This window comes from Brassica rapa, chromosome A02 (assembly GCF_000309985.2).
Source record: "Brassica rapa cultivar Chiifu-401-42 chromosome A02, CAAS_Brap_v3.01, whole genome shotgun sequence".
Classification (NCBI taxonomy): domain Eukaryota; kingdom Viridiplantae; phylum Streptophyta; class Magnoliopsida; order Brassicales; family Brassicaceae; genus Brassica; species Brassica rapa.
Window position 1 is genome coordinate 28,471,311 of NC_024796.2, and position 25,638 is coordinate 28,496,948.

General features: G+C 36.3%; 5 protein-coding genes across 5 annotated transcripts; all 5 read right to left on the reverse strand.

Moving 5' to 3' along the window:
* Positions 1–1,093: 1,093 nt before the first annotated feature.
* On the reverse strand, positions 1,094–3,966 carry LOC117131795. The gene is made up of 4 exons (XM_033284477.1): positions 2,789–3,966; positions 2,175–2,718; positions 1,999–2,098; positions 1,094–1,932 (listed from the first exon to the last, which is right to left on the reverse strand). Exons 1-4 carry the CDS (start codon positions 3,831–3,833, stop codon positions 1,252–1,254), a joined length of 2,370 nt encoding a protein of 789 aa, XP_033140368.1. The 5' UTR covers positions 3,834–3,966; the 3' UTR covers positions 1,094–1,251.
* A 2,367-nt stretch (positions 3,967–6,333) lies between these two features.
* Positions 6,334–12,734, reverse strand: LOC103854689 (lon protease homolog 1, mitochondrial). The gene is made up of 19 exons (XM_009131653.3): positions 12,291–12,734; positions 11,286–11,351; positions 10,696–10,881; positions 10,529–10,594; positions 10,412–10,453; positions 10,181–10,303; positions 10,003–10,101; positions 9,866–9,931; positions 9,708–9,794; positions 9,561–9,600; positions 9,259–9,430; positions 9,012–9,136; positions 8,801–8,931; positions 8,621–8,725; positions 8,418–8,531; positions 8,171–8,338; positions 7,962–8,063; positions 6,903–7,556; positions 6,334–6,818 (listed from the first exon to the last, which is right to left on the reverse strand). The coding sequence occupies exons 1-19, from the start codon at positions 12,732–12,734 to the stop codon at positions 6,636–6,638; spliced, it is 2,973 nt and encodes a 990-aa protein (XP_009129901.1). The 3' UTR covers positions 6,334–6,635.
* Positions 12,735–12,746: 12 nt separating this feature from the next.
* Positions 12,747–16,709, reverse strand: LOC103854690 (non-functional pseudokinase ZED1). The gene has a single exon (XM_009131654.3). The coding sequence runs from the start codon at positions 16,224–16,226 to the stop codon at positions 15,120–15,122; it is 1,107 nt and encodes a 368-aa protein (XP_009129902.1). The 5' UTR covers positions 16,227–16,709; the 3' UTR covers positions 12,747–15,119.
* Positions 16,710–17,919: 1,210 nt separating this feature from the next.
* On the reverse strand, positions 17,920–21,054 carry LOC103854691 (germin-like protein subfamily 1 member 16). The gene is made up of 3 exons (XM_009131656.2): positions 19,882–21,054; positions 18,760–19,802; positions 17,920–18,654 (listed from the first exon to the last, which is right to left on the reverse strand). The coding sequence occupies exons 2-3, from the start codon at positions 18,884–18,886 to the stop codon at positions 18,110–18,112; spliced, it is 672 nt and encodes a 223-aa protein (XP_009129904.1). The 5' UTR covers positions 18,887–19,802; positions 19,882–21,054; the 3' UTR covers positions 17,920–18,109.
* Positions 21,055–22,083: 1,029 nt separating this feature from the next.
* Positions 22,084–25,611, reverse strand: LOC103854692 (solute carrier family 40 member 3, chloroplastic). The gene is made up of 12 exons (XM_009131657.3): positions 25,439–25,611; positions 24,601–24,811; positions 24,448–24,511; positions 24,057–24,271; positions 23,799–23,975; positions 23,557–23,631; positions 23,362–23,463; positions 23,165–23,276; positions 22,949–23,095; positions 22,777–22,883; positions 22,585–22,698; positions 22,084–22,511 (listed from the first exon to the last, which is right to left on the reverse strand). Exons 1-12 carry the CDS (start codon positions 25,609–25,611, stop codon positions 22,215–22,217), a joined length of 1,794 nt encoding a protein of 597 aa, XP_009129905.1. The 3' UTR covers positions 22,084–22,214.
* Between the last annotated feature and the right edge of the window lie 27 nt (positions 25,612–25,638).

A 25,638-nucleotide genomic window follows, 5' to 3' on the forward strand; every position in this document is an offset into this window, starting at 1 on the left:
ATAATATTTAAAAAATATATACATATTTAAAAGTGAAAATTTAATTAAATTTAAAAATCTTACCGCAAACATTTTAAACCAAGTGATCTTAACGTGATTTGGAGTCTTGCTCCAGTTCGGATATGCCCCGTCGTAGTAACCCTTAATCGTTTTCGAAACGCTCCGGCCAACACGGTTGTTAGCCCCAAACCTGAAAGGAAAACAATTTAACCGTTAAAAAATAAAAATAATTTAAATTTTAATGTAATAAAAATTAATAACTTACCAATAAGTTCCTCGGGGTCTATCGGGGTCTAGAACATCCAAACCCTCCCGTCCAGGCTGGGCAAGCAAATCCTCTACCGTATATCTCGCGAATGGGGCATATGAAGGCACACGCAAATCCGGATGAACTGCACCTTCTGGGACAGGCTCAGGTGCAGCCGCTGGAGGAGGAGGTGGAGGCATATGCGGTGGAGGCATTTGCGGTGGAGGCATATGCGGTGGAGGAGGACTCCAAGCAACTCTCTGAGAAGGCTGAGAGTCTGGAACTGCGGTGGAGGATGATGGACCGGAAGACGATGGACCGGAAGAAGATGTACCGGAACCATCGTCGCCAAACAAATCTCTATAGCTAGGTGCTCTGGATTTTCTTCTAGGAGCCATCTAAAAAAACTAAAATAAATTTAATCAATTACGACATAATAAAAATATTATTCCGTTACCTAACTAATCACCTAAACTAATTACCTAACTAATCACCTAAACTAATTCCGTTACCTAACTAATCACCTAAACTAATTTAAAAAAAAAAAAAAAGAGAGAAGAGAGAGTTTACCTTAGAGAGAGCAAAGGAATTTGGGAGGAATGAGCGAGGCAGCCTCGCTCTCGGCGTCTCCTTATATAGATTAGGATTCGTCGTAAAAGCGACGTAATTTTACGACGAATTTACCAGGCCCGCGTTTTTCCATTTACGACGAATTTACCAGGCCCGCGTTTTTTCATTTACGACGAAATTACCAGGCCCGTGTTTTTCGTTTTACGACGAAATTACCAGGCCCGCGTTTTTCCATTTACGACGAAATTACGACGCTTAACCCTAAACACCGAGAATGAAATCCCTAAACCCCAAAGTCACATATCATCTAACATCATATCTTATTTCATACTACTTCTTACTCTTTCTTTTAGAAAATGTTACAATAGAGAAATCCAACATTTGATACATATATTACATCACTCTAAATCGTTTTCGTTCTCATCACTATTACATCACTCTAAATCGTTTTCGTTCTCATCACTATCATTACAATCATCATCGTCGCTTCTCTCGAACTCGTCTTCACGTGCTTCATCTGTCGCATCTTCGGGAATATCTTCATATTGAAAGTTTTGCGGGTCGATCAAAAGGATTTCATCAGTTGGTTGTTCTGGTACCTCAACTTCAGTGATAGCGTCTTCTTCTTGCAAGGGCGGTTCTTCTCCAACGACAATGCGTCCACGAGGTGTAACTTTGATAGCAGTTACCCAGTTTATCCCGGAAGTTCGAAGCCGAGGATAAGGAAGGAAGCTAACTTGCTCGGCTTGTGAAGCTAAAATGAAAGGCTCAAATTTGTTGTATCTTCTCCCAAAATTGACATCCACAACACCAAATTTGTTATACCGAATCCCTCGGTTCACAACAGGATCGAACCATTCACATTTGAAGAGGACGCATTTTAGCTTCAATAACCCCGGAAATTCCACTTCAATAATCTCCTGCAATATCCCGTAAAAGTCTGTTTCACCTTTCACACATATTCCGTAGTTACTCGTTGCCCGATGTCTCCCATACTCGTATGTGTGAAAGGTAAATCCTCGTGTGAAATACATAGGTGATGTGGTGACCTTTGCAACTGGACCTTGAACCAATTCGTGAAACCATACGGGATAATAAGGATCGTCATAATCAACCTGCAAAAAACATATATATATTCTTAAACACTTACTTAATTAATATAATAGTATGAGATATATTACCTGTGATTTTAACCACTTGACAAAGTGCTTATCTTTACGTGTATCCACATCAGTTGCAGATATTCCTGGTATTGCTTCTTCAACTTGAGATACAAACATCCTGCAAATTGAACAAATAATCAAATCATACATAATTAATTTTAATTCATATAATTAACATTCACAAAAATATTTACCTTTCAAAGTAACGGGTCATTGCATCCTCGCAGTTGAGCAGAATATAAGTGTGGGCACTATGTTTATCTTCTTCACATGACCACCATACTTCTTTCGTTTTACCACCAAACCGTCCAATTTCGCAGAAAATGTCAGGAACACCATCAATTGGATATGATGTCGGTACTCCACCATCATCATATCTCCTAGGAACTCTTTTTCTCGTACGAACAGTTGGAGCAAAGTAGTATGATGTGAAGTTAGATGTTTCGGCTGTCAAACTCCCTGCAATTATTGAACCTTCTACCTTTGCAAGATTTCTTGCTTTCCCCTTCAAATGTTTCATCTGTCGCTCATACGGATACATCCATCCGTTGTGAACAGGTCCACGAAGCAATGCTTCATACGGTAGGTGGACAACTAGATGCTCCATGACGTCAAAAAATGAAGGAGGAAATATCTTCTCCAGGTTGCACAATATGATCGGAATGTTCTGATGAAGTTGTTCGATGACTTCTTCTTTGAACGTACGTGTGCTAAGATCTCTGAAAAATGCTCCGATGGCTGTATATTTTAAAAGGAATCAAATTAATAACATTTCGTAACATATGTATATATATAAATTTATAATTACCTGCAAGTGCTTCGTGGACATTTGCTGGAAGGAGCTCGGCAAAAGCAAATGGAAGCAGTCGTTGCATAAACACATGACAATCATGACTTTTCATTCCGGAGAACTTTTGACCTCGTTCAATACATCTTGACATATTTGAAACATAACCATCAGGAAACTTAACTTCCGATGCAACCCAGTCAAACAAGGTTGTTTTGGCTGCTGATGACAACCGGAAGATGGGAACAGGAACGTTTCCATTGCTCTTGATATGTAACTCACTTCTTGAGCAAATATCAGGTAAGTCCATCCTTGACTTTTTGTTATCTTTTGTCTTCCCAGGGACGTTAAGTAATGTATTCATGATGTTCTCAAAAAAGTTTTTCTCGATATGCATGACATCCAGATTGTGGCGTAAGAGAAGATCCTTCCAATAGGGTAGCTCCCAAAATATACTCTTCTTATGCCAATTGTGAGATACACCATACCCATCAGGCATATTTCCAGGAACATGCCAATTTCCTCCAACCTTAACTGTTTCCTGAGCTCCGTAATAATCAATGTCCGCTTCGATCTGCTGGCCGGTGAGATATGGAGGAGGACTGTCTCTCACAATTTTTTTGTGTCGAAACAATGTCTTATTTCTTCTGTACGGATGGGCAAGTGGAAGAAACCGACGATGACAATCAAACCAACAACTCTTCCTACCATTCTTCAGTTGAAAAGCATCCGTGGATCCAAGACAATACGGACAAGATAATCTTCCATGTGTTGTCCAGCCAGACAACATCCCATAAGCAGGAAAATCACTTATCGTCCACATCAGAACTGCTCGCATCGTAAAATTGTTTTTCAAGGAACAATCGTACGTCCTCACCCCTTCTGACCACAATTGCTTTAGCTCTTCTATCAACGGTTGAAGAAAAACATCAAGAGACCGTTTTGGATGCTTCGGCCCTGGGATTAATATGGTCAAAAATAGAAATTCTTGTTCCATGCACATATCCGGCGGTAAATTATACGGCGTAAGAATGACTGGCCACAAAGAATATTGTCTACCAGACATTCCAAATGGACTAAATCCATCGGTGCATAACCCAAGATAGACATTCCGAATATTTGTAGCAAAATCTCCGTGTACCTTGTTGAAATGTTTCCACGCTCTTGCGTCTGATGGATGTGCAACCTCACCATCTCTCTGGACATGTTCGGCATGCCACCTCATCGACGCAGCAGTCCTCTCAGATTGATATAATCTTTTCAATCTGTCTGTAATTGGTAGGTACCACATCCTTTGGTACGGTACCCTATTCCTCCCACGGCCTTGCGGTTTGAATCGTGGTTTTTTGCAGAATCGACACTCTTCTAACTTGTCATCTTCCTTCCAGTAGATCATGCAGTTGTCGATGCAAACATCAATCATCTCCGAGGGTAACCCAAGACTATAAACCAATTTCTGAATCTCATAATAAGATTCAGCAGACACGTTGTCTTCTGGCAAATACTCTTTAAACAACTCCGCCCATGCATCCATGCAATTCTCAGGTAAATTATGATCCGTTTTAATATTCATCATCCTAGCTGCTAGAGACAATTTAGAGAGACCTTCTCTACAACCAGTGTAGATTGGTTGATTTGCAGCATCTAGCATTTCATAAAACCTTTTTGCATCCAAATTAGGTTCTTCTACATTTCCAGTTCCATCTGCTATTGTTGTAGTTGTTTCTAAAAATGCATCACTAATCATATCTTGAACCCTATCATGATCTACCATCTGCTCCTCTTGATGATAATTATGTTCATTATGCACATGATTCAGTTCTTCATTATGATGAGCATCCTCAAAATTAGCATTACTACTACTAGCTTCATTTCCCCCATAACCCTCTCCATGTTGATACCAAATGTAGTATTGTGGTGTAAATCCTCTGTTTACTAAATGATTCCATACAGTTTCACTACGTGCAAATTTTGAATTCTTGCATTTTGAACAGGGGCAGAACATCTTACCGCTTTCCTGCGTGATCGGTGTACAGCCCGCCTGGTGCATGAATGTCTCTAGCCCGTTCAGAAATGCATTCGTCACTCTCCCGTCGGAATCTTTGTGCAAATACATCCAACTTCGTAACTCGTAAATACTACCGCCACCGACCATTTTTTCTTCTATTTTTTTTTTAAATTTTTTTTTTCCGTTTGGGTCTTGTGAGGAAGAGAGTTGTGTGTTGTGAGGAAGAGAGTTGTGGGAAATGACATATATATAGAGAAATTTTCGAGTTGGGTAGTTGAAATATAACAACGATTTTACAAGGAAACTTTTACATGGATTTTACATAGTTTTTTTACAACGACTTTACAACGAACTTCGATAAGTTTTTCACCTAAATATAACGGTAACATGATTCGTTGTAATATTGATGTAAAGTTTTCTTTTCGACGTACTTACGTCGTAATATTACATGGGGTTTACGACGAAATTTGGTTTCGTTGGTTTCGTCGTAATTGCGTTGTTAACCCACCATTTACTATTTCTAAGACAACGATAAGGAACCTGTGTCGTTCGTCTGTCTGCCAATTCAGTGGAACGACAAGGAGAAAGTGGACGGAAGTGCAGCTGGTTTGTACTTGAGAGGAACCTTTGACGATGATCGGAGGTTCCACTCAAGTATAAACCAACTGCACTTCCCTCCATTTTCTCCTTGTCGCTCCACTGAATTGGCAGACAGACGAATGACTCATGTTCGTTATCGTTATCTTCGAAATAGTAATTGGTGGCTGAATGAGGAGTTGTGTGTTGTGAGGAAGAGAGTTGTGTGTTGTGAAGAAGAGAGTTGTGGGAAATGACATATATATAGAGAAATATGGTAAGTTTTACATGGATTTTACATAGAAAATTTACAACGCGTTTACAACGAATTTAGGTAAGTTAAAGCACATTGAATACACGTTTTCACCTTTATATAACGGTAACACGATTCGTCGTAATGTCGATGTAACGTTTACAACTATTTCGCATTCCACGTACTTTCGTCGTAAACTTACATTGACTTTACGACGAAAACGTTTCGTCGTAAATTACCATGGAGTTTACGACGAAGTTATGTCTCGTCGTAATTGCGTTGTAAAGCGTATGTAAATTTACGAGGAAATTATTTCCTCGTAAAACGCCGTTGTTACTGCTACGTTTTCTTGTAGTGTGATAGTAACAGGTGATAAAAAAATTAAACACTGATGACAATGGTAGTCCAGTAGTGAGTACTACGTACCAAAGTAGAACCGATCATTGCCATTTGAGAAGACTTCGAGAGAGAGCATCCCGACGATCTTGTCTTGGTGTTCAAAGAAGAGCATTGAAGCCAATGAAAAGTGTTAGTTTCTGATTTGTTTCGAGTGTGAATTTCTCTAGGCATTGTAGAAGCTTCTTGTCTGTGTTTCTTTCATGTGATAGTTTATCTGACATGAGAACTGAGATAAAGTGAAAAGTAGACAATGTTGAGAAGCATTTTTTCCCAATGTAATTTTGGAGCATTCTTTTGTACTCTCTACATGAGTGAAGATCGAATGAAATACAAATAATATGATAACTATCCTCCATTCTGATAGCAACAGTAACAGTGCAAGCCACACACCAATCTGTTCATAGTATAACAAGCAGACAACATTTTTATTTTGATGCATCATGATCTGGCTGTGGGAATATACCACAACGGTCCAACCACATAAATAAACTATCCTAATGATAAAAAAAATGTTACAGTATACCCCTTCTTGAAGGGACAAACGTATAAAGAGAAACAAAGAAAGAATCAAGAATGGTTTTCTTGTTTAGATGGAGACAACAACAGAGGAATAAGGTTCAAAGTGACTTCTCTCAGTCTTGTTGTTTGTCATAGCCAAAGGCAAGGTCGAAGATCTTTCCATAGTCATCCACAAAGTGAACATCAAGCCCTTCTTTCACATTCTCCGCAAGCTCATCAAAGTCTCTCCGGTTTGCCTCCGGAAATATTATAGTCTTCACCTGACTCCTCCTGGCCGCTATGGTTTTCTCCTTCACCTGAAAATAATTCTGTGTAAGAAACTTGCAGCAAGTTCTGTACTAATAGGTTCAAAAATCATTAACAGAGTGAGACTAACTTACCCCACCAATAGGAAGGATTCTACCAGTTAGAGTGACTTCTCCAGTCATTGCAAGATCTTTCTGAACAGGTTTCTTCATGGCAAGTGATAACAACGACGTGATCATAGTGCAGCCTGCACTTGGACCGTCCTTAGGTGTAGCTCCTGCAGGAACATGGAGATGAAGCTTGGAGTTCGCAAAGAACTGGTTCTCTGGTTCTTTCTCAAGCATGATCTTTCTAGCGACCGTGTGAGCGATCTGTGCGCTTTCTTTCATCACATCGCCGAGCTGACCAGTTACATTCAAACAACCTTTACCTTCACCTTCCTCCACGACAGTTGTCTCTATGTACAACGTTGAACCACCCATTGATGTCCAAGCTAGACCCATCACAACTCCTACCGGTGTGGGCTCATAGATCTTTTCTGCGTGGAACACAGGCTTGCCTACATAATCTGCAAGGTTTGATTCATCAATCATAACCTTTTCAACCGCTTTCTTCTCGTTTTGAGCCTCTTCCTTTGGTTCTTTAGCAGCGGGGGCAGGGCTCTCTTCGACAACATGGTTCTCGGTGGATTCAACGTCAAGCTTGGTCACAATTTCAGCTTCTTCGGCATCAACTGCAACTGCAGGCTCTTCTGGGACTACTCCTTCACGTACTAGTTTAAGAGCAATCTACAAATGAAAAAGTAACTCATGTTAGATGCGGGCTTGAGAGAATAGATTGAGAGTAGGCATGCAGGTTCGGATAGTTCGGGTCAGATAGTTTGGTTCGACCAAAATTTCGCCAAATTGAACAAAAAAAAGTCCGGTTTGGTATTCGGATAGTTTGGTTTTTAAATCTTTTACTGAAACTAACCGAAGTTTTTGGTTTCAGTTATTTTCGGTTAAAAAGTTTTGGTTACTTAGGTTCGGTTCGAAATTTTGGTCAGTTCGGTTCGAAATTTGGTTAATATTTTTTTTTTTGAAATGCCGATTGTCGAACCGAAACCAAAAACCGAAGTTTTTTTATAAACCTGCCGAATCAAACCAAACTTTTCTTCAGCCAGGCCTAATTGAGAGTCTTGTAGCAAAACTCACCTTCCTGTAAATCTTCTCGATCTGTTTCTGGAGATTCCTAACTCCTGCTTCTCTGCAGTAATTTTCTATCAGTGAAAGAAGAGCTGCATCACTCACCTCAACCTGCAAGTAGTACAATAATTTTAAGAAAATTCCAGAAGAAAGTATGTAATTCCAAAACAATTACTCAAAGACCAGAGATAATTGGAGAGTAGGATAAAAGTGGAGACCTGCTCAGGCTTGATGCCACAATCTCCACGTGCGGTTTTTTCCAAATAGTCTCTTGCGATATGAACTTTCTCATCAGTGATGTAGCCAGCGATGCTAATCACCTCCATTCTGTCTAGCAGAGGATTTGGAATCATGTCTATCACATTTGCTGTGCACACAAATAAAACCTGTAGCGAAATGGATCAGCTCATATAAAACAAATGATTACCATATCCATTAATTGGTGGATCAGATCATATTAATAACCTTTGAGAGGTCAATGGTAACGTCGAGATAGTGGTCAAGAAAATTTGCATTTTGCTCTGGATCCAGAAGCTCCAACAAAGCACTGGCTGGGTCACCAGCATGGCCTCTCCCAAGCTGCCCAGGATATAAATAAAACAAATATCGTTGCAATGAAGGTGACAAAACTTCAAGAAGCTAATACAATTACTAACAAGATATATTACCTTATCAATCTCATCGATTAGAACAAGAGGATTTGCTGTCCCCACGCTCTTGAGACATTGGACCATCTTTCCTGGCATGGCGCCAACGTATGTTCGTCGATGCCCCTAAACATTGTATTACAAGAATGATTTGCAGTTTCATTTTTTGACTAAGACATGAAGCAAAAGTGTTTATACTACCTTAATCTCAGCGACATCTGCTAACCCTCCAACAGAGAACCGGAAGAACTTGCGATTAAGAGCACGTGCAATAGATCGACCAATGCTAGTTTTACCTACTCCAGGAGGACCCGAGAGGCAGATGATTTTCCCTGGTTACACATTTACTCAAACTTCAGAAGCAGGGCTTATATAAACAGGAAAGGTACCACTACTGTGTAAGTAATCAAACCTTGTGAAGTGCCTCTAAGCCTTCCAACAGCAATAAATTCTAGTATCCTTTCCTTTACGTCAGATAAGCCATAGTGATCCTCGTCAAGGATTTGTTGTGCCCTCACAACATCAAAATTTTCATCACTGCAAATTTTAATAAACAGATTCTCAATCAGTTAACACAAAGCATATACCACTGGTGCCTTAAGATGATCATGTATTCTCATCCCTCTAATAAAGTATAAAATAAAGAAAGAGTAGAAAACCTGTAATTTCCCCAAGGCAATATGGTCAACCAATCAAGGTAGTTACGGGTGACGTTAAACTCGCTTGAACTCGCCTCTAACAGCTGCAGTTTTGTGAGCTCTTCCTCTATGACTTGTAACACATGCGCTGGAATCTTTTCCTTGTTAGGATCAATCCTTTCCTTAAACTTTTCTGCAATTAAGAATCGGACCATAAGTTGCAGTTACTAAAAACACTGACGCCTCATGAATGTGTGGTGAATCTCTTATGTGGATATACAATCACTACTTGAGAATGAAGATACTTTTAAGTTAGTACTAACCAGACAGTGCAGATTTGTCATCTGTCTCCACACCAAGCTCCTGCATTGGATCACTTCAGAATTAAAAATGACTACCAAATACGCTAATATACTACACAAAACCTGGTATGTGGAACGAGACTAACAAGAAAAATTTGTGAAGGATACCTTCTTAATAGCCTTGAGCTGTTCATTTAGCAAGTAACGGCGTTGCTCACCGCTAATTTTTTCTTCAATTGCTTTTGCTATAGTTTCCTGTAAAGGGATTAAAAACAAATAAGAATCTATTGCCATTCAAACAGCTATCGGATAGGTAGGCTCCTTACCTGAATCTTGCTAATTTCCCTTTCTTTTTTCATCAATTCCAGCGTCAACCGCAGACGTTTATGAACCTGAGTCGAGGAATAAAAGAGATGAGGTTTTGACTAAGCATGTAATACCAGTAATGGTGAAAACTCCTTACATCAAGTTCTTCAAGAACTTCTTGAGCTTGATGCCTATTTGCACCACATATAGCCGCTCCAAAATCCGCTAACCGTGGATAAGTGAATTCACCTATATGCTACACAAGTTTGAAAGACATCTAACTAAGATACTTTTATATCCTGAGACTTATGTTTATCATGAAGAGAAAATAATACCTGGGTATATGTCTGGACGTGGTCTCTCCATAGTGAGCTTGTCTTTAATACATCCCTAAGCGTGGAAATAACTTCGAAGGATGTTGCCTTGATGACATCATCGTCCATGTCAAACGGCTTATCCTGCACAGAGAGCAATAAAAAAGGTTACATTCGTTACATAACTTCAAAAAGGAAAATCAAACAAAAGTCTTGCATCAAACGAGGAAAAGCATAGAAGCAGAAATGTACCTTAAGATGATCGACTTTGACTGTAAGTGGTTCTTCACTCACCTGAATAAAGAACATTAATTTATTTCAAAACAAAAAATTCTACAGACTATGAATCCTATTTCTCTAATCACTTACCATCTCCGTTATGCGAAGCCGTCTATGACCAACGAGGATAACTTGGTCCCCTTGGATACTTGAAATCTGAAAAATCAGCAGGGAAATAGTACTGCTAGTCATATCTTTTGATTTTATCACACGGAGAACAAAAAAGAAGCTAAAGAGCAGTAGCAGCAACACTACACCTGAGCAAGTGTGCCAACTTCGTGAAGACGTTTAAGCAAATCTTTCCCTTTCAGCTCATTTATGTTTTTCTCCACGTCAGCGCTTGAAGATGAATCAGTTGACGGGTCATCCTTCAGAAGGAAAGCTCCTGCATATGGAGCTTGTCGTCTTCTGCTCTCTTGTAACGCTGCCAGTACTTTAGGATCCTGACCACAGCAAAAAGCAGAAGCTGGTCAGTCAGAGACGCAAAATCTGAAATCTCCGAAACCAAAGATAATGTGATCGCTATGGTTGCACAAAAGTAGTTTTAGCTAATAATCCAAACTCACCACATGACCTATACATGAAAGATTACAATACAAGAAACAAATAGGCTGCAAATCAAAGTCTGTAAGCTAAAAATTTACCTATACGTAGAAATACAACAAGCATGTATGTCAACTTTTATAACTCATTTCTACTTACTGCCTCTACTAGACACCAAAAAATTGAATCTACTTCTAAGTCTTCTAGAGTTACAAACGGTTCAATTCCATGATATTTCTGAGGGTCTAAGTGAGACCAAGTTTTGTATAATGCATTAAGGTTATAAAAGGATGAATAGACAAACCTTGACATAGATTGGCATGTAAAAACCAGGAAAAAGAGGCCTATGTGCCACCGGCAATGCTAGAACCTGCAATTACAAAAGAAGAAACATAAATCCACTAAAATAGTAATGATTCAAATGTATAATTCTCCCAAAAGCCACTAGCTTTGCTTCAATCTAGATTCAAAAAATGCTATAAGAAACACAAAACCACCGTTGAAGCTTTCAAAAATTCTCCACTAATAGAACAAAGATGAAAAATCATCTCTCATAAGCAACACGCACTCAAAAGTCATTACAATTACAAAACACACGTACTAGACCACTGAATATGAATATAACCAAAGTTCACAACTTTTTAATCATCTCAACAAGAATGAGAGTTGAATCGCCAACAATCCAATAAAAAACATAACCTTTTGAGTTCCCCAGCCAGGGAACAAAATCAAAGTTTGAGCTTGAACACAATTGAACTAACACACATTCTATAAACCACCAAAGTTTACAACTTTGCAATCATTTAACCAAGAATGAGTTTTTTTTTCCCAATAACAGTTGAATAGGCAACGATACAATAAAGCCACAACCTTTATTCAATTAAGCTTTGAATACAATTGAACTAATACACATTCTAAAAACCAAAGTTCACAACTTTGTAATCATTTCAACAAGAATGAGTTTTTTTCCCAATTCAATTGAATAGCCAAAGATACAATAAAGCCCCAACCTTTATTCAACTGAGCTTTAAATACAATTGAACTAATACACATTCTATAACCCAAAAGTTTACAACTTTGTAATCATTTCAACAAAATTGAGATTTGCCCCAATTCAATTGAATACACAACGATACAATAAAGCTACAACCTTTATACAAATTCAATTGAGTTTGAATACAATTGAACTAATACACATTCTATAACCCAAAAGTTTACAACTTTGTAATCATTTCAACAAGAATAACATTTTCCCAATTCAATTGAACAGCCAAAGCTACAACCTTTAATGCAATTCAATTGAACTAACCGTTAAGCAATCTTCGGGTCTAGGGTTAGTGGGCACAATCGCCGACGAAGACTTCGCGTCAGACCCATCCGAATCTGACTCCGCCGCCTTCGCCTCGGCCTCAGCCGCCGCCGCAGCCGCCGCGTCGGAGGCGTTACCGGAGCAGAAGAAAACGCGGCGACCACCCAGCGAGTTCGATCTCCGATTCAACCCGGTGAGATGACTCAGCGCTTTGAAGAACGGAGACGCCCCGGGACGAATCGCCGGGGACAGATGGTGGTGGGCCCGTGAAGCGGTGGAGGAGGAGAAGAGCTTCAACATCGGGGGAGAGGAGGGAGAAGATCTAGGGCGAAAGTTTGGGACTTTGAGGTTAGTTACGCCTTGCCTTTGAGGCAAGAAACCATTAGAGAGCGAAGAAGGAGAAGGAGGTTGAAGACGGAGGAGATGTGTATCAAAGCCCTTCATAAACCTCGACGAAGAGAAGAGAGAACAACCATTTTTGCCTCGCTGTAAAACTACGTCGTTTTAGGTTCTTAAAATAAATAAAACACGTCGTTTTAGGTCGGCGTCATTAGTATAATTTTTTTTTTTTTTGAACACAACGTCATTAGTATGAGTAATTCTTGTGTCCACCCCCTAGGTTAAACCTATAGGTTAACCTAGCCAATAATAACTTGCCACATCATATTTAGTTTTTGGAAGAAAAAAAAGGTTAAAAACATAAATGGAATTATCTACAAAATTAAAAAGAGAAAAAGAATTAAAAAAAAAAAGAAAACAGAATATGACGTGAAGTTGTTTAACGCCGTGGAACACAATCTTATATCTTCCGCTACTCTGAAGGTAGCAAGCCATATGAGCTTTACAACCACACCTTGTGATTGGTCGGGTATATGATCTCTTGACTTTAGATTCTTTCCTAACCCCCTTTTTTGAACATACATACAGAATCCTTGCTGCCTTATTATCTTCTTTTTTCTTTTTCGTCCTCCTTTGTTTTCTTACGTTGAAACCATGATTGCATGCGTACTTACAATAAGCTATATGCGCAGTCTCATCAGAACTGAACTTCATCCCAATAGAAAATTCATCTTTCTTTTCATTCTCATTGTTTGCTTCTATAGCATTAACACCTTCAGTTTCAACTTCATCCTCTATGTTGGCTATTTCATATTCTTCCTTAGATTCAGTGACTGAAGTGTCGTCTTCCTCGACTAAAAACTCAACCAATTTTTGATGTTCCTCACTAGAATCACCTGAAAAGAGATATAACAACAGATTAAAAAAGACCTCATCATCTTATTGTCGACATGTGAGAACAAAAGTCATAAGAACACGTGTTTATTTTGTTACCTACAACTACTAATATAAATTGACTAAAGGAGAATCAACTTTGCCTGTAGCAATAAAACCTCATGTCCCTGACATGCTGACACCTAACTTCAGTTATCGTTTTTTGCACTAAAAGTCACCTTCTCAAGTCACCTTCTCATTCCCCCACAAAACTAATGGATTCAACTCTTTTAATTATGAACAGGTAAACTTAATGACGAATTCAACTATTTTAATTATGCATTTTCTTATTCTATAATTTGGAATAAATAGAGTTCCAACCATCAACCAACTTTTGATATATCAAAGTGGAATCACCTGAGACAACTTGTAAAGTAGATCCATACTGACCACCAAAAATAGCTTCCTGACCACTTAATTGATTATTTTCCATTCTTTCTCAAATTTTCTGTAAAAGCAAAGAAATTAAAAATCTTGTTAGGGTTTAGTTGACAAAAAAAAGATTATTAGGGTTACCAGTACATTGATCGGAGGTGAATTCGAGATTGGATTTGAAAGCAAGGAATTAAAGACTCAGAAAATCACAAACACAGATTCATCTCTTCTCTGTGATCTATTTTTTCTTCAGCCGACGAAGGAGAAAAATTGTATTCCACGGCGTTAAACAACTTCACGTCATATTCTGTTTTCCTTTTTTTTTTTTAATTCTTTTTCTCTTTTCAATTTTGTAGATAATTTCATTTATGTTTTTAACCTTTTTTTTCTTCCAAAAACTAAATATGATGTGGCAAGTTATTATTGGCTAAGTGAACCTATAGGTTCACCCTAGGGGGTGGACACAAGAATTACTCCATTAGTATCATTACAAATGATTGGCACAAGAAAGCAAATGGTTCTCTACTAATCTCATTACAAATGATTCTTACACTAACGAAACAAGCCACACTATCATCATTACAAGATGTGTCCGTCTTTAAACATTGAAGAGAAGTATTGTGTGCTTGGCCTAGATTATTAGTTAGCTCAACAAAGTAACAACAACCAAATTATGATGATTATATAATAACAAAGAAATAAATAATTTGAGATGTTCAAAAAAAATAATAATAATAATTTGAAAGTATGGAAAAAGGTTTAAGACCATCTCCAATGGTACTCTATAATTTTCTCTATATTTCACTCTAAAATAGAGTAACTCTATTATAGAGTTGGATTTGCTCCAATGGTTCACTCTATAATAGAGTTACTCTATAATAGAGTGAAATATAGAGTATTCTTATTTTTTCACTCTATATTTGGAGTAAAAAAATAAGATTACTCTATATTTCACTATATTATAGAGTAACTCTATTATAGAGTGAACCATTGGAGCAAATTTAACTCTATAATAGAGTTACTCTATTTTAGTGTAAATTATAGAGGAAAAAATAGAGTGCCCTTGGAGACAACAAACGGAAAACTCCGCGTGCTTATTCTGTGTCTCTAGAGACTTATTTAACATTAACAGAAACACACATAAATAAAGAAAATGAAAACTACTCCAATCAGTGAGCCGAATCAATTTTCATAAAGTATACCTTTCCCTTTCCCCAAAACATCTATATACTTGATCAACGGCTTAGGCAATTCTGTCACCGGTTGGTGTTTGCTATCAATAGACGTTTTGGAAAGATCTTCCAACCCCTTAAGCTCTTTGGCCACATCAATCATCGTACGCATGTCTTGTCCTGGAAACCTAATGCATCTCATAGCAAGTTCGAAAAACGCTTCCACTTGCACACCCGAAAGTTCATTCTCACCGTTCCAGATGCTCGAATCTATCACATCCCTGAACTGATCGATCAAATCTTCAGCATAAGCAGGAGGAAATGGGAAGCCAATCTGCCCAATGCTAGCCGATAACCACACAAGGCCAAGCTCGCCGCCTAGTAGAAACAGCATTGTAACTCCAAAGCTATAGACATCAAACTTTTCCGAAACTAAACCTGTTCCGTTATACTCCGGATCAGTAGATATCCCATGAACTACTTTATCATCAATCACAGATGATTGTCCCTCGGGGATTGATATGCTCAAACAGAAAGAGGAGAGCTTCGCCGTCCCATACTCGTCCAAGAAGATATTTTGAGGGCTTATATCCCTATTGATTATGACCCTAGGGAACGCTGAGTGAAGATATGCTACCGCGTTTGCGATTTCCTTGGCGATGGTCAACCGTGCAGTCCAAGGTAGCGGATCACCGTCCTTGTCCTCAAGTTTTAGAGGTCCTTTCTCCGCATACTCACAAACCACAACCGGTTTATAAAACTCCACACAGCAACCCACCAGCTTCAGAACGTTCTTGTGACCACTCATCATCGATAAAACAGCGATGTCGCGGTAAACGTTGTCAGGAGAAGGGAAAAATACATTATCTCCTTCCCATTTCTTGATGAGTACTTTTCGCTCTTCAATAGTACCCTTGTACCATGTGAATCTATCTTTTGCTATGACATGATCTGCATCGAAGTTGTTTGTTGCTTTGATAATTTGGTCAGAAGAAAACATTCGGATTGGATTGTATTTACCATCTGAAGATGCGATTAGCTCCTCTACCAACAAGCTAATTCCGTTTTTGTCTGAATGTTTACATTCTCCACTCTCCGTTTTAAAGAAACACTTCATGTCTTCGGAGATTACTAACTTCTTGGTACTAATGAAAAACGGAGGAATCTGACAAAGATTTAGACAAACGTATATTCAGACGTAATAGCCTCTATTGTGCTTAAGAAGAGAAAAAAAGTCGACGCAAATTGCGATTGTTTGTTATTGGGGGTAAAGAAAAAAGTATCACCAATCAGGCAAACTACTTCAAGTCTTCAAGACAATTTCTTTTGTCTTCCTTTGTCCAAGTCAGCAAGATAGCTTCTTGGAAGGTCTTACCCATTTTATTTTGAGTAAGTTGCACGCATATATAATCTCTCTGTTTCTATATATACTATTATTTGCAAAGTAAATTTTTTGGAATCGAACTCTCACGTTAAAAGTTAGAATAGTTAATATCGTTTATACTTTTAATTAATAAAACTAGATTTTGACCCGCGCTTTCAAAGCGCGGGTTTATTTTCTTTTTTTTTTCAATTGAAATATCATATTTTCATATATTTGTGTTTTATTTTATAAAAGACTTACACTTTTTATCTTTATTTATCGTATTTTATTTTAAATGACTATTTATGTTTAAAAAATTAAATTTTAATTCTTTAATGAATTAAATTGGTATAATTCTGATAAACTAATTTTATTATGTGGTTAATATTTTAATAAAAACATTATATACTTTTAATAAAGATTTATACTTTTCATTAAAAAATTCAATTTATTTTTTTTATGAATGTTTAAATTATATTAAGAAAAAAAAAACTAAGGATAGTTGAAAAAAAATTATTTGAACTTGGACTCAATGGCCCAAAAGGAAAAAAAAAATATGAGAATTGGATATGATTTCTTAATCGGCCCAAATGGCCCAAGAGAGATCTGATGTGGGCTGGATAAAAAAAAAGACCCAATATAGATGTGTTATTAAAATTACTTGATTACCCTTAATGAAACTTGCAATGTTAGTAAAGAAAAGGACATGCTAAGGTAAAAATGCAAATAGGATCCTGCTTTAATAGTATAGATGTATAAATAAATTAAAAAATAAAAACGAAATTTTAATTGATTTGATTAGATAATTGATTAATATTACTAATAGTAAGAATTATCCAAAATCTGAAAATATAATTAAAAAAAGAGATAATTTTTGTATATATTGTACTGTTATCTGAAAAAGTCTTTTAGTAAAAAATTAAAAATATAAATTATATAACTAAATATTGCTCAAATAAAATTCTTAATTATATAATTAAAAATATAATATTAAATTATCCAAAATCTAAAAATATAATTTAAAATAATAATTTCTATATATATATATTGCATTTTTATCTGAAAAAGTATTTTAGTAAAACGTTAAAAACATAAATTATATAATTAAATATTAATCAAATAAATTTCTTAATTATATAATTAAAAATATAATATTGAGTTATTTTAAGATTTATTTTAGTAATGAATATAGTGTACAAAGAACTTTTCACAAAATTTATGAAAATGTTTATGTCCGCATCGCATGTGTGGGCAGAACACCTAGTAATATAGTATATGAGTTTAGATAAATTAAATAGTATCTTATGATATTAAATGTGATTTAGTAGCCCATTGGCGCATTATATGTAATACTCTATTTATATGTGGCTTTATTTTTCACTAACCTTATCGGAATGAGTACATTGTAATTTGTAACAACTCTTAAAGACCTGATTAGGTATCCATGAAAATTTAACTATGCCTATATTACTTTATTAGACATAATTGTGTTTTATTTTAGAAGTAACATATAAGATTAAAAAAATAATCAGGTAAACAACACTATTTCTTTATTTTTATTTGACATAACATTTTTAGTTGTACACTATTGTTTAAGTGCATATAGCAATGATAAGCACTCATAATGACTTCAAAGTTCATGGACCAAACTTGGCCTGAAGTTCTTTGACAATGTTTTCATCCAACTGGAACGCCCTGGCTAGAACTTCTGGATATATAGGAGGATTTGATCCGAACACAGCGTTTGCGATTGTGATTACACCAGCATTCTGACTACTCAATCCTGCAAAAGCAACGGCAGGGACTTTCCCAATATTTACCTGAAAATGAATCATTCCAATGGGGAACACAAATACGTCGCCAGGATGCAATACTTTGGCGAATAAACGGTTATTGTCTTGATTGGAAGAAACAAACCCGACGTATAATGTTCCTTTGATAAGGACAAGGATCTCTGAGCCACGGGGATGCGTGTGAGGTGGGTTTTGTCCATGTGGAGCGTAGTCTATGCGCACCAATGATATGCCCATGGTGTTTAGCCCTGGGATCTGATCAACATTAACCGTGGTCACATTGGAGCCAACTTGATTACTGGTGTTCCCAGGCACGTTGAGGCCAGAGAAGAAAAAATCTTCTGCATTGACTCGCATCGGATCTTTACAGAACCTACCATTCACAAAAACTGCATGTAGAAATATATTTCAAAGATCATACATTATTACAACGTTAGGATCAATTTGAATGGAGAAAATAAAGGAAATAGATGAAACATGGTTTTTTTTCATACCACCATTTAGGTCATCAATGGCGACACAGAAATCTTGGAGTGGACTTGGATCATAAGCTTCAGCAAAGGAAATTACCAAAGCCAATATGGCAATAGGAATGAGGATGAGAGCCTTAAAAAACCTCATTTTTCAAATAAAAGGCTATATGTGAATGCTCTCTCTAGATTCGTTTACGTGTGTGGTTTGCGAAGCATGGTGCTTTATATTTATAGGACAAGCTCATAAGTCATATATATTATATTTGACATGGTTTAAAATTATTATTTTATGTTTTCGTATTTCACATGTTGTAACTGGTAGTTCAGATCGTTTAATAAAATGCATTAAGTAATTAATGAGATTACAGCGAATCTGGTAGACTCTTAGTTACATAAAAAAAAGTTAAACAAAAGAGACTGGTAGTTGGAATTACTTTAGGAAGAATGGAAGATACTGGCCAAATGGGTAGATGGCAAAATAACGTAGGCTATAAGCCTATAATGTTAGGAGAGATCCCACAATGGCTTAACTTATCTAACAAATGTTATCTAATTTGCATTTAATTATGTACAAAACACAACAGAAGTGTCACAGGGAAGATTTAGATTGCAAATAGTGTCAGTATAAGATGCATTAACGGACTGGACAAAGGAAATACACAAGATTATTAGGGAATGAAGAGGAACCAAATGAGAAGTCACTTAAGTGATTTTTGATTTTTTTTCCTGTTGTCAAATGATTTTTTATTATGTATCGCTCATATGTGAAATTTAAGTAAACTATTATAATTTGATTGGTTGATGATTTTTATTTATTACTTATTTTATTTAGTTTTGGAATCAAGCTCTCACAATCTGCACAAAGTAACATTCGCAAAATGTCACTATATAGCCTAGGCCAAACATTGGATTCTAGAGAGAAGTTTGCTAGAGTAACACTAGTAACAGTGTCAAGGGGGAATCTTATATACACTTACATCAAACGTAAACATATTTTTCTTGTACTTTTCAGCATGTCCAGAAGTATACCACAGTTTCATGTTGTACATATTCGGCGTTATAACCTGCCAAGTGGAAGGTTAGTTTAGCCGCTACACACTTATCAATTGCATTAAAAATATGAGATGAGAGCGTAGAAGAAACCTCTGTGTAACCCCTTTTCCAATATTGCTCTTTAATGAATTCCATCAACTTGTTATATACACGAGTGCCTAATGGAAGAAAGAACCAACTCATAGGACTGAAGATCAAAGATGGTGAGTATATATATCAGTATAGGTAAACGCAAAGAGGGAAGCATAATATATTAGCACTGGAACGAACCTGAGTGGATGACAAAAGAAGAGTTCCTGCTTCTGGCCTAAAATTCTATGGTCATACTTTTTGGCTTCTTCAAGAAACTGAAGATATTTCTGCAACAACCAAGACAAAGACAATAGATATAAACAATTTAGTAAGAGTTTTTATTAAGAATTTTTTTTCACAATTAAGGGACCTATTTCTATGTAAATTATCCTTCATAAACTAAATCACAAGTCACTTGCCCAATAAAACTTTGACACATGTATTTTGTTTTCAGAAAAAAAAAGCAAACAATGCCAATAATTTTTTTTTTCGGTTCTCAGTATTTCTAAAACTATTTCTTAATTTTCTCAGATCACCACAACACGTTCGATTTTCAAAGAAAATAAAGTATTAACCTTAACTTTCAACACGTTTCTTGCTCCTAAATTTTCTCACATCATGTTTTCAAACGGTTTCAACTTTCAACTATTATCTTATCTATTAAAATAGAAGTCATAACTTATTTCATGCGTGATTTTTTATTTGGACCATCCCTTAGAAAGTTACTTAAATGAATTTTTTGTATAAATATTTGAATTATTTTAAAACCAACTAATTAAATAGATATTTCTTTATTTTCTCTAAATTTGCATCAAAATAAAATCTTTTTATATCTTTTTTACAATATAAATTTATTATTTTCACTAAAACAAACCTTTTATTTTAATTATTTAATTAATTTCGTATTTATTTAAAATAAAAATATATTTTCCATCTAACCTATTAATTTAGGGTCCTAATTTTTATCTACTATTTAAAAGTCTTAGTAGGACCATTTGATTAATTATTTAATATGACATAATGATTATTATTAAAATCTGTTGAGAAACTATAGATTTAAATTTTATTTTTAATTATAATAAAATCTGTTGAGAAAATATTTACCCAAATCTTATTAAAAGTTATAAGTATTTTTTTAAATCATGCGATAATTAATTTCGTAATTAGTAATATAATATGATTATACATTAATATTAATTAAAATTTTATTATAAAACAAAAAAAAATCTTTGCTATTTTTATAAATTTTATAATATATTTTTTAAAATAGAAGTACTATATAATTAAATAAAACAAAACTATATAAATTGGTAAATTAACCTACTTTATTTTAAAATTGCTTTCATTTGAATAAATAAAATAAACTATCATTGCTTTCATTTAAATAAATAAAATAAACTATCATTCACCGCTAAAAAAGATTAAAATTCATAAATTATTTACATTTTATACAAAAAGTATTAGCATATATTAAATTTTTATATCTACAACTATATATTATTTAATAATTTGAAACTCGTATGCAACAATATATTATCTAAAATGATTATGTACAAAATATAATAGTCATAGCTAATTTTAGTTCATGCGATATTTTACAAAATAGGATATTAGGAATAATAGTAATTCAAAAGATATTAATGAAAAATCTATTTTAACTACAAATTTATTGAGAGTGGTCTTTTTTCATATTTTATGTTGTGGCACCTACTGATATCCCTATGTGCAAACATAATTTATTTCTATGTGCAAACATAATTTATTATTGAAAATATTAGCATATGTTAAACTTCAAACTCACAAGTCCTTGGGCTTTCTGAGATAAACTCATGTTTTCTTTCAACTTTGAGATAAATTAATAATGTATACAATGATAGTGAAACTAACTACACAATTTTAAAATAATGAAGACATTGCAATTTTGGCAGCCAATAATTTTCCTTAAAATTACATTAATATAAACTCATGTTTTCTTTCAACTTTGAAATAAATGAAGAATTTATACAGTGATAGTGAAACTAACTATACAAAATTTTAAAATAATGAAAACATCACTAATTTTGCAACCAATAAATTTCCTCAGACATCACATAAACTCAGAAAGTAATATAATAATGCTAATTATTGGTTTTAAAATTTTAATTGAGGATTCGCCGGTTAAAATCTTGATCTAGAGATTAGACCGGAAGTCAACTTCAAACTCACAAGTCCTTTCTGAGATTTGAGTTTGAATTTATACTAGTGAGATTATATAACTCATGTTTTTTTCTTTCAACTTCAAAATAAATGAAGAATTTATACACTGCTAGATAAACTAACTATACAAAACATCTCAATGTATACTTTTCAAATCAGTTCGCAAGAGGATCAAAGGAGAAGAGCCTTCTTTGTTCATCAGTAGGATTCCTCAGCAACCTACAGAATATCAAAGAGGCCGCAACTACTGATAAAAGAGACAGAACCGCAAGAAACCCGAAATGAGAAGCGTCATTGGCCGCAATGGCTACTCCCAGCATCAGTGACTCAGCTAGGCTAGCCACTGATATCTCAGTTGCACCGATGAGGTTAGCTTTGGACGATGGGATACCCGTTTGAAGAATCTGAGCTCCCACTACGCCGTAAGACATGTGGCCTAGCCTTGATAGTACCTGAGAAGTTGTTACCCCTTTTGTGTCAAAACCAAAACTGCAAAGAGAGGAAAGTGTTAAAGAGATAACTTACGATCATGGACAAGAAGAAGAAGAGTGGGCTCTTTTGGGATAGAGAAGAGCTCCAGTACACAGCAACAGCTACACCAAGGAGTGAAGCTTGGAAAAACAATCCTACTGCACCCGCCTGCATCGTTTTCAAAACGCAAATGCAACAAAACATTAGCCAGCTTGAACGCTAACACATTCTTAAGAGACTTTATACCTTTAGAATGCCAAATCTTTTGACCAAGTTTGCTGATAAGAAAGTTGCAGCGACTCCCATCACAGCACATAGTCCAGTAAAACCCCCAATAACCGATGGATTCACACCTGTTGAAAATAAAGTTTAGTGATGATTTTGGTTTACTTGGGTATCACGGTTTAGAGAAGCATACATCGTTGAGTTAGAAAGGCAGTCATCAAACTGCCTGGAGTGAGGACGATGTTGAAGCAGAGAAGGACATAAGCAAGACTAGCGGGAAGAACCGGCTGTTGAATGTATTCTTTCCATCCAAGCTTGATAGCTTCCATGCCCAAATCAACTGATGAACAAAGCAAATGGTTCATATAATATACTTACCCAAGTATTATATAGTAAAAGGTCTTCTTACATATACTCTCGGTTTCAGAACGAGGTCCTTCAGAAGCACAGCTGCTCTGGGAACATTTAGGACGGTCCAGAACTCCAGAGGAGAACTTGTTGGTCAGCCAAATGAGAGCCGTCTGAATAAAAAAAAAGAAACACATTTTGTCTATTAGAAACACATTGTGTTTCCTTTATTAAAGGTTATAGAGCGTTTCTCCTTACCATGGTAGGCAAAGAACCCATCATTAGAGTAGCAGCAAACTTTAAGCAGGTCACAGGGTCATATTTGGATAAAAGGATGCCAAATAACATAGTCCCAGCGATCTGTTTAAAAGGTAACAATCTTGTCATTTGATGAACTGATAGTGTTTAAAGAGCATAAACACACACATAAGGCCGAAGATAGAGTTAGTATACCTCGCAAAGCAGATCAATCCTGTTGAGAACAGCATTTGCTTGTGCAAGAGCAATTGGTCTGTTTATTCCCGCCAACTACCAAATGCCAAAATTAATTACTTCAGGTTGTCTAGACCCTCAAATTTGTTTTAAAAAAAATTTATGAAACTTTTACTAAATCGTCTACAACTCCCAAAATCTCAGGACCGGCCCTAACGAAAAATATAGGTATTATATTGTGGCATGACAAAGAAAAAGCATACCAATACAACCCAATCACGTTCTATGGCGACTCCAGAAGCTATCCCACATAACGTGTCAATGGCCCCTGCGAATATCAGTGCAAAAAACCAAGGCTGCAGAAGAATCGATGACCCCAGCGTGGAAGGAACCGTGTAAGCGTGAATTATCATTCCTGCAGACAGCACTTGAGCAGCTGCCTGAAAAGTAGATACAAGAGATGTTTTATGACAGTAGTTAACTAACAAGTTCATGTCCGATCATTGAAAGGGTTTTACTACCTGAACGACATTCAAGGAGATGTATGTAGGAACTCTCGGACTATGATCCATAAACTTCCCAACGACTGGACCGCAGATGATTATCGCCAGTTTGGTGACGAACCCCATGACTGCCACAGGTAGTAAGCTCGGATGGAGCATCGCAATGGCGGAAGGCCAGGCGAAATTCCAAAGTTGTTCAACCAAGTTCCCCACCAAACAACTCGCGTATAAGACTGACAAGTCAAATAAAACCAATGTTCAAGAAATCGCTAGGCGGTAATTAGATGTTTTATAGGAGATTCGGGTGTCTAGGCGGATTTTTCAAACGCCTAGACCGATTTTTAAAACAATGAGTAAAACATCTATCATGGTTTCTAATCTAATGAAGTTAATGAGAGTGAGATCTAACCATATAACCCTTCAGGGTGAGCAGGGGTGGCTGCGAGTGCAGTCTGCTCTTCCTCAGACAAGACCTAAGAAAACAAAAAGATTGATTTGGTTAAAGCAATAACTGTAGAAAAAGGTTGGATCTTTATCAAAGGGGATGTAAGTGTAACATTACGGGGAGTGCTGTTAAAACGGTGTCTACGTAAGTGCACTCAGTGAGTAAGCTGAGAGACTCGGTTACAGCGATGTTTGTATTATCAAGATGAACAATTGGGATTGGATGATCCTCTGGTGGTGATGGCAAGTCCTCGTCATCGGTAGTAGTGACAAACTCGTGACAGACGTCTGTGTTTGTAATCGAACATCTTGAGGTAAAGCTGTTTAGCCTATCATTCAGAGTAAAGGAATGTTTTTGCAATGAGTAGCAGTTACCATTCATCTCAAATGCAATAGACATTGTAATGAAACTAACAAACTAATAGAGAGACAGAAACATAGTTTGAATGTGTCTGAACTTGAATGTCTGTCTGAACTGAAACTTGGTAAGGCAATAGACATTGTAATGAAACTAACAAACTAATAAAGAGACAGAAACCTAGTTTGAATGTCTGTCTGAAGTCTGAACTGAAACTTGGTAATGCACACCTATCATGAATAAGGCAAATTCTTGCAAAGTAGCAATTTGCACTCATCTCAAAAACGCAATAGACACTGTATTAAATTACATGGTGATTCTCACCGGTCTGAATCAGCAATCAAACTAACAAAAGAGACAAAACCTAGTTTGAATGTCTGTCTGAAAATTGGTAACGCAAACTCTTGCAAAAGTAGCAATTTGCATTAATCTCAAAACGAAATAGACACTGTATGAAACACGTGGCGATTCTCACGGGTCTGAAACAGTAATCAAACTAACAAAGAGACGAAACCTAGTTCGAATGTATGTCTGAAACTTGGTAATGAGTTCGAATGTATGTCTGAAACTTGGTAATAATAAAGAGTCAAACACAAACCTGCGATAAGAAGATGAAGCTGGTGAGGTTAAACTTAACCATCTACAAGAAGGGAAACGATTGCGAACTCCAGACAAACCCGCCGGCGATAAAAAGCGGGTTCTTTGGACAGGACAGTGAAACAGGAGTTCGAAAGAGGGAGATTGTCTGAGAAGAGCCATGGAAACAACCATTTCTAGAAACTAATTATCCTCTCCGTT

What these genes read in the sequence shown, in the direction of transcription:
- LOC117131795 (XM_033284477.1), bottom strand. Translation starts at nt 3,833, where the DNA reads ATGTCTGGTAGACAATATTCTTTGTGGCCAGTCATTCTTACGCCGTAT. An exon ending in TGTCCACGAAGCACTTGCAG is followed by an intron (nt 2,719 to 2,788) that starts GTAATTATAAAT and finishes TAAAATATACAG; the next exon opens with CCATCGGAGCATTTTTCAGA. An exon ending in TCAAGTGGTTAAAATCACAG is followed by an intron (nt 1,933 to 1,998) that starts GTAATATATCTC and finishes TGTTTTTTGCAG; the next exon opens with GTTGATTATGACGATCCTTA.
- LOC103854689 (XM_009131653.3), bottom strand. Translation starts at nt 12,734, where the DNA reads ATGAAGGGCTTTGATACACATCTCCTCCGTCTTCAACCTCCTTCTCCT. An exon ending in AAGTTGGCACACTTGCTCAG is followed by an intron (nt 10,595 to 10,695) that starts GTGTAGTGTTGC and finishes CTGATTTTTCAG; the next exon opens with ATTTCAAGTATCCAAGGGGA. An exon ending in CAGATGTCGCTGAGATTAAG is followed by an intron (nt 8,726 to 8,800) that starts GTAGTATAAACA and finishes TACAATGTTTAG; the next exon opens with GGGCATCGACGAACATACGT.
- LOC103854690 (XM_009131654.3), bottom strand. Translation starts at nt 16,226, where the DNA reads ATGAAGTGTTTCTTTAAAACGGAGAGTGGAGAATGTAAACATTCAGAC.
- LOC103854691 (XM_009131656.2), bottom strand. Translation starts at nt 18,886, where the DNA reads ATGAGGTTTTTTAAGGCTCTCATCCTCATTCCTATTGCCATATTGGCT. An exon ending in CATTGATGACCTAAATGGTG is followed by an intron (nt 18,655 to 18,759) that starts GTATGAAAAAAA and finishes TTCTACATGCAG; the next exon opens with TTTTTGTGAATGGTAGGTTC.
- LOC103854692 (XM_009131657.3), bottom strand. Translation starts at nt 25,611, where the DNA reads ATGGTTGTTTCCATGGCTCTTCTCAGACAATCTCCCTCTTTCGAACTC. An exon ending in GGATTGATCTGCTTTGCGAG is followed by an intron (nt 23,464 to 23,556) that starts GTATACTAACTC and finishes CCTTTTAAACAG; the next exon opens with ATCGCTGGGACTATGTTATT. An exon ending in AAAGATTTGGCATTCTAAAG is followed by an intron (nt 22,699 to 22,776) that starts GTATAAAGTCTC and finishes AAAACGATGCAG; the next exon opens with GCGGGTGCAGTAGGATTGTT.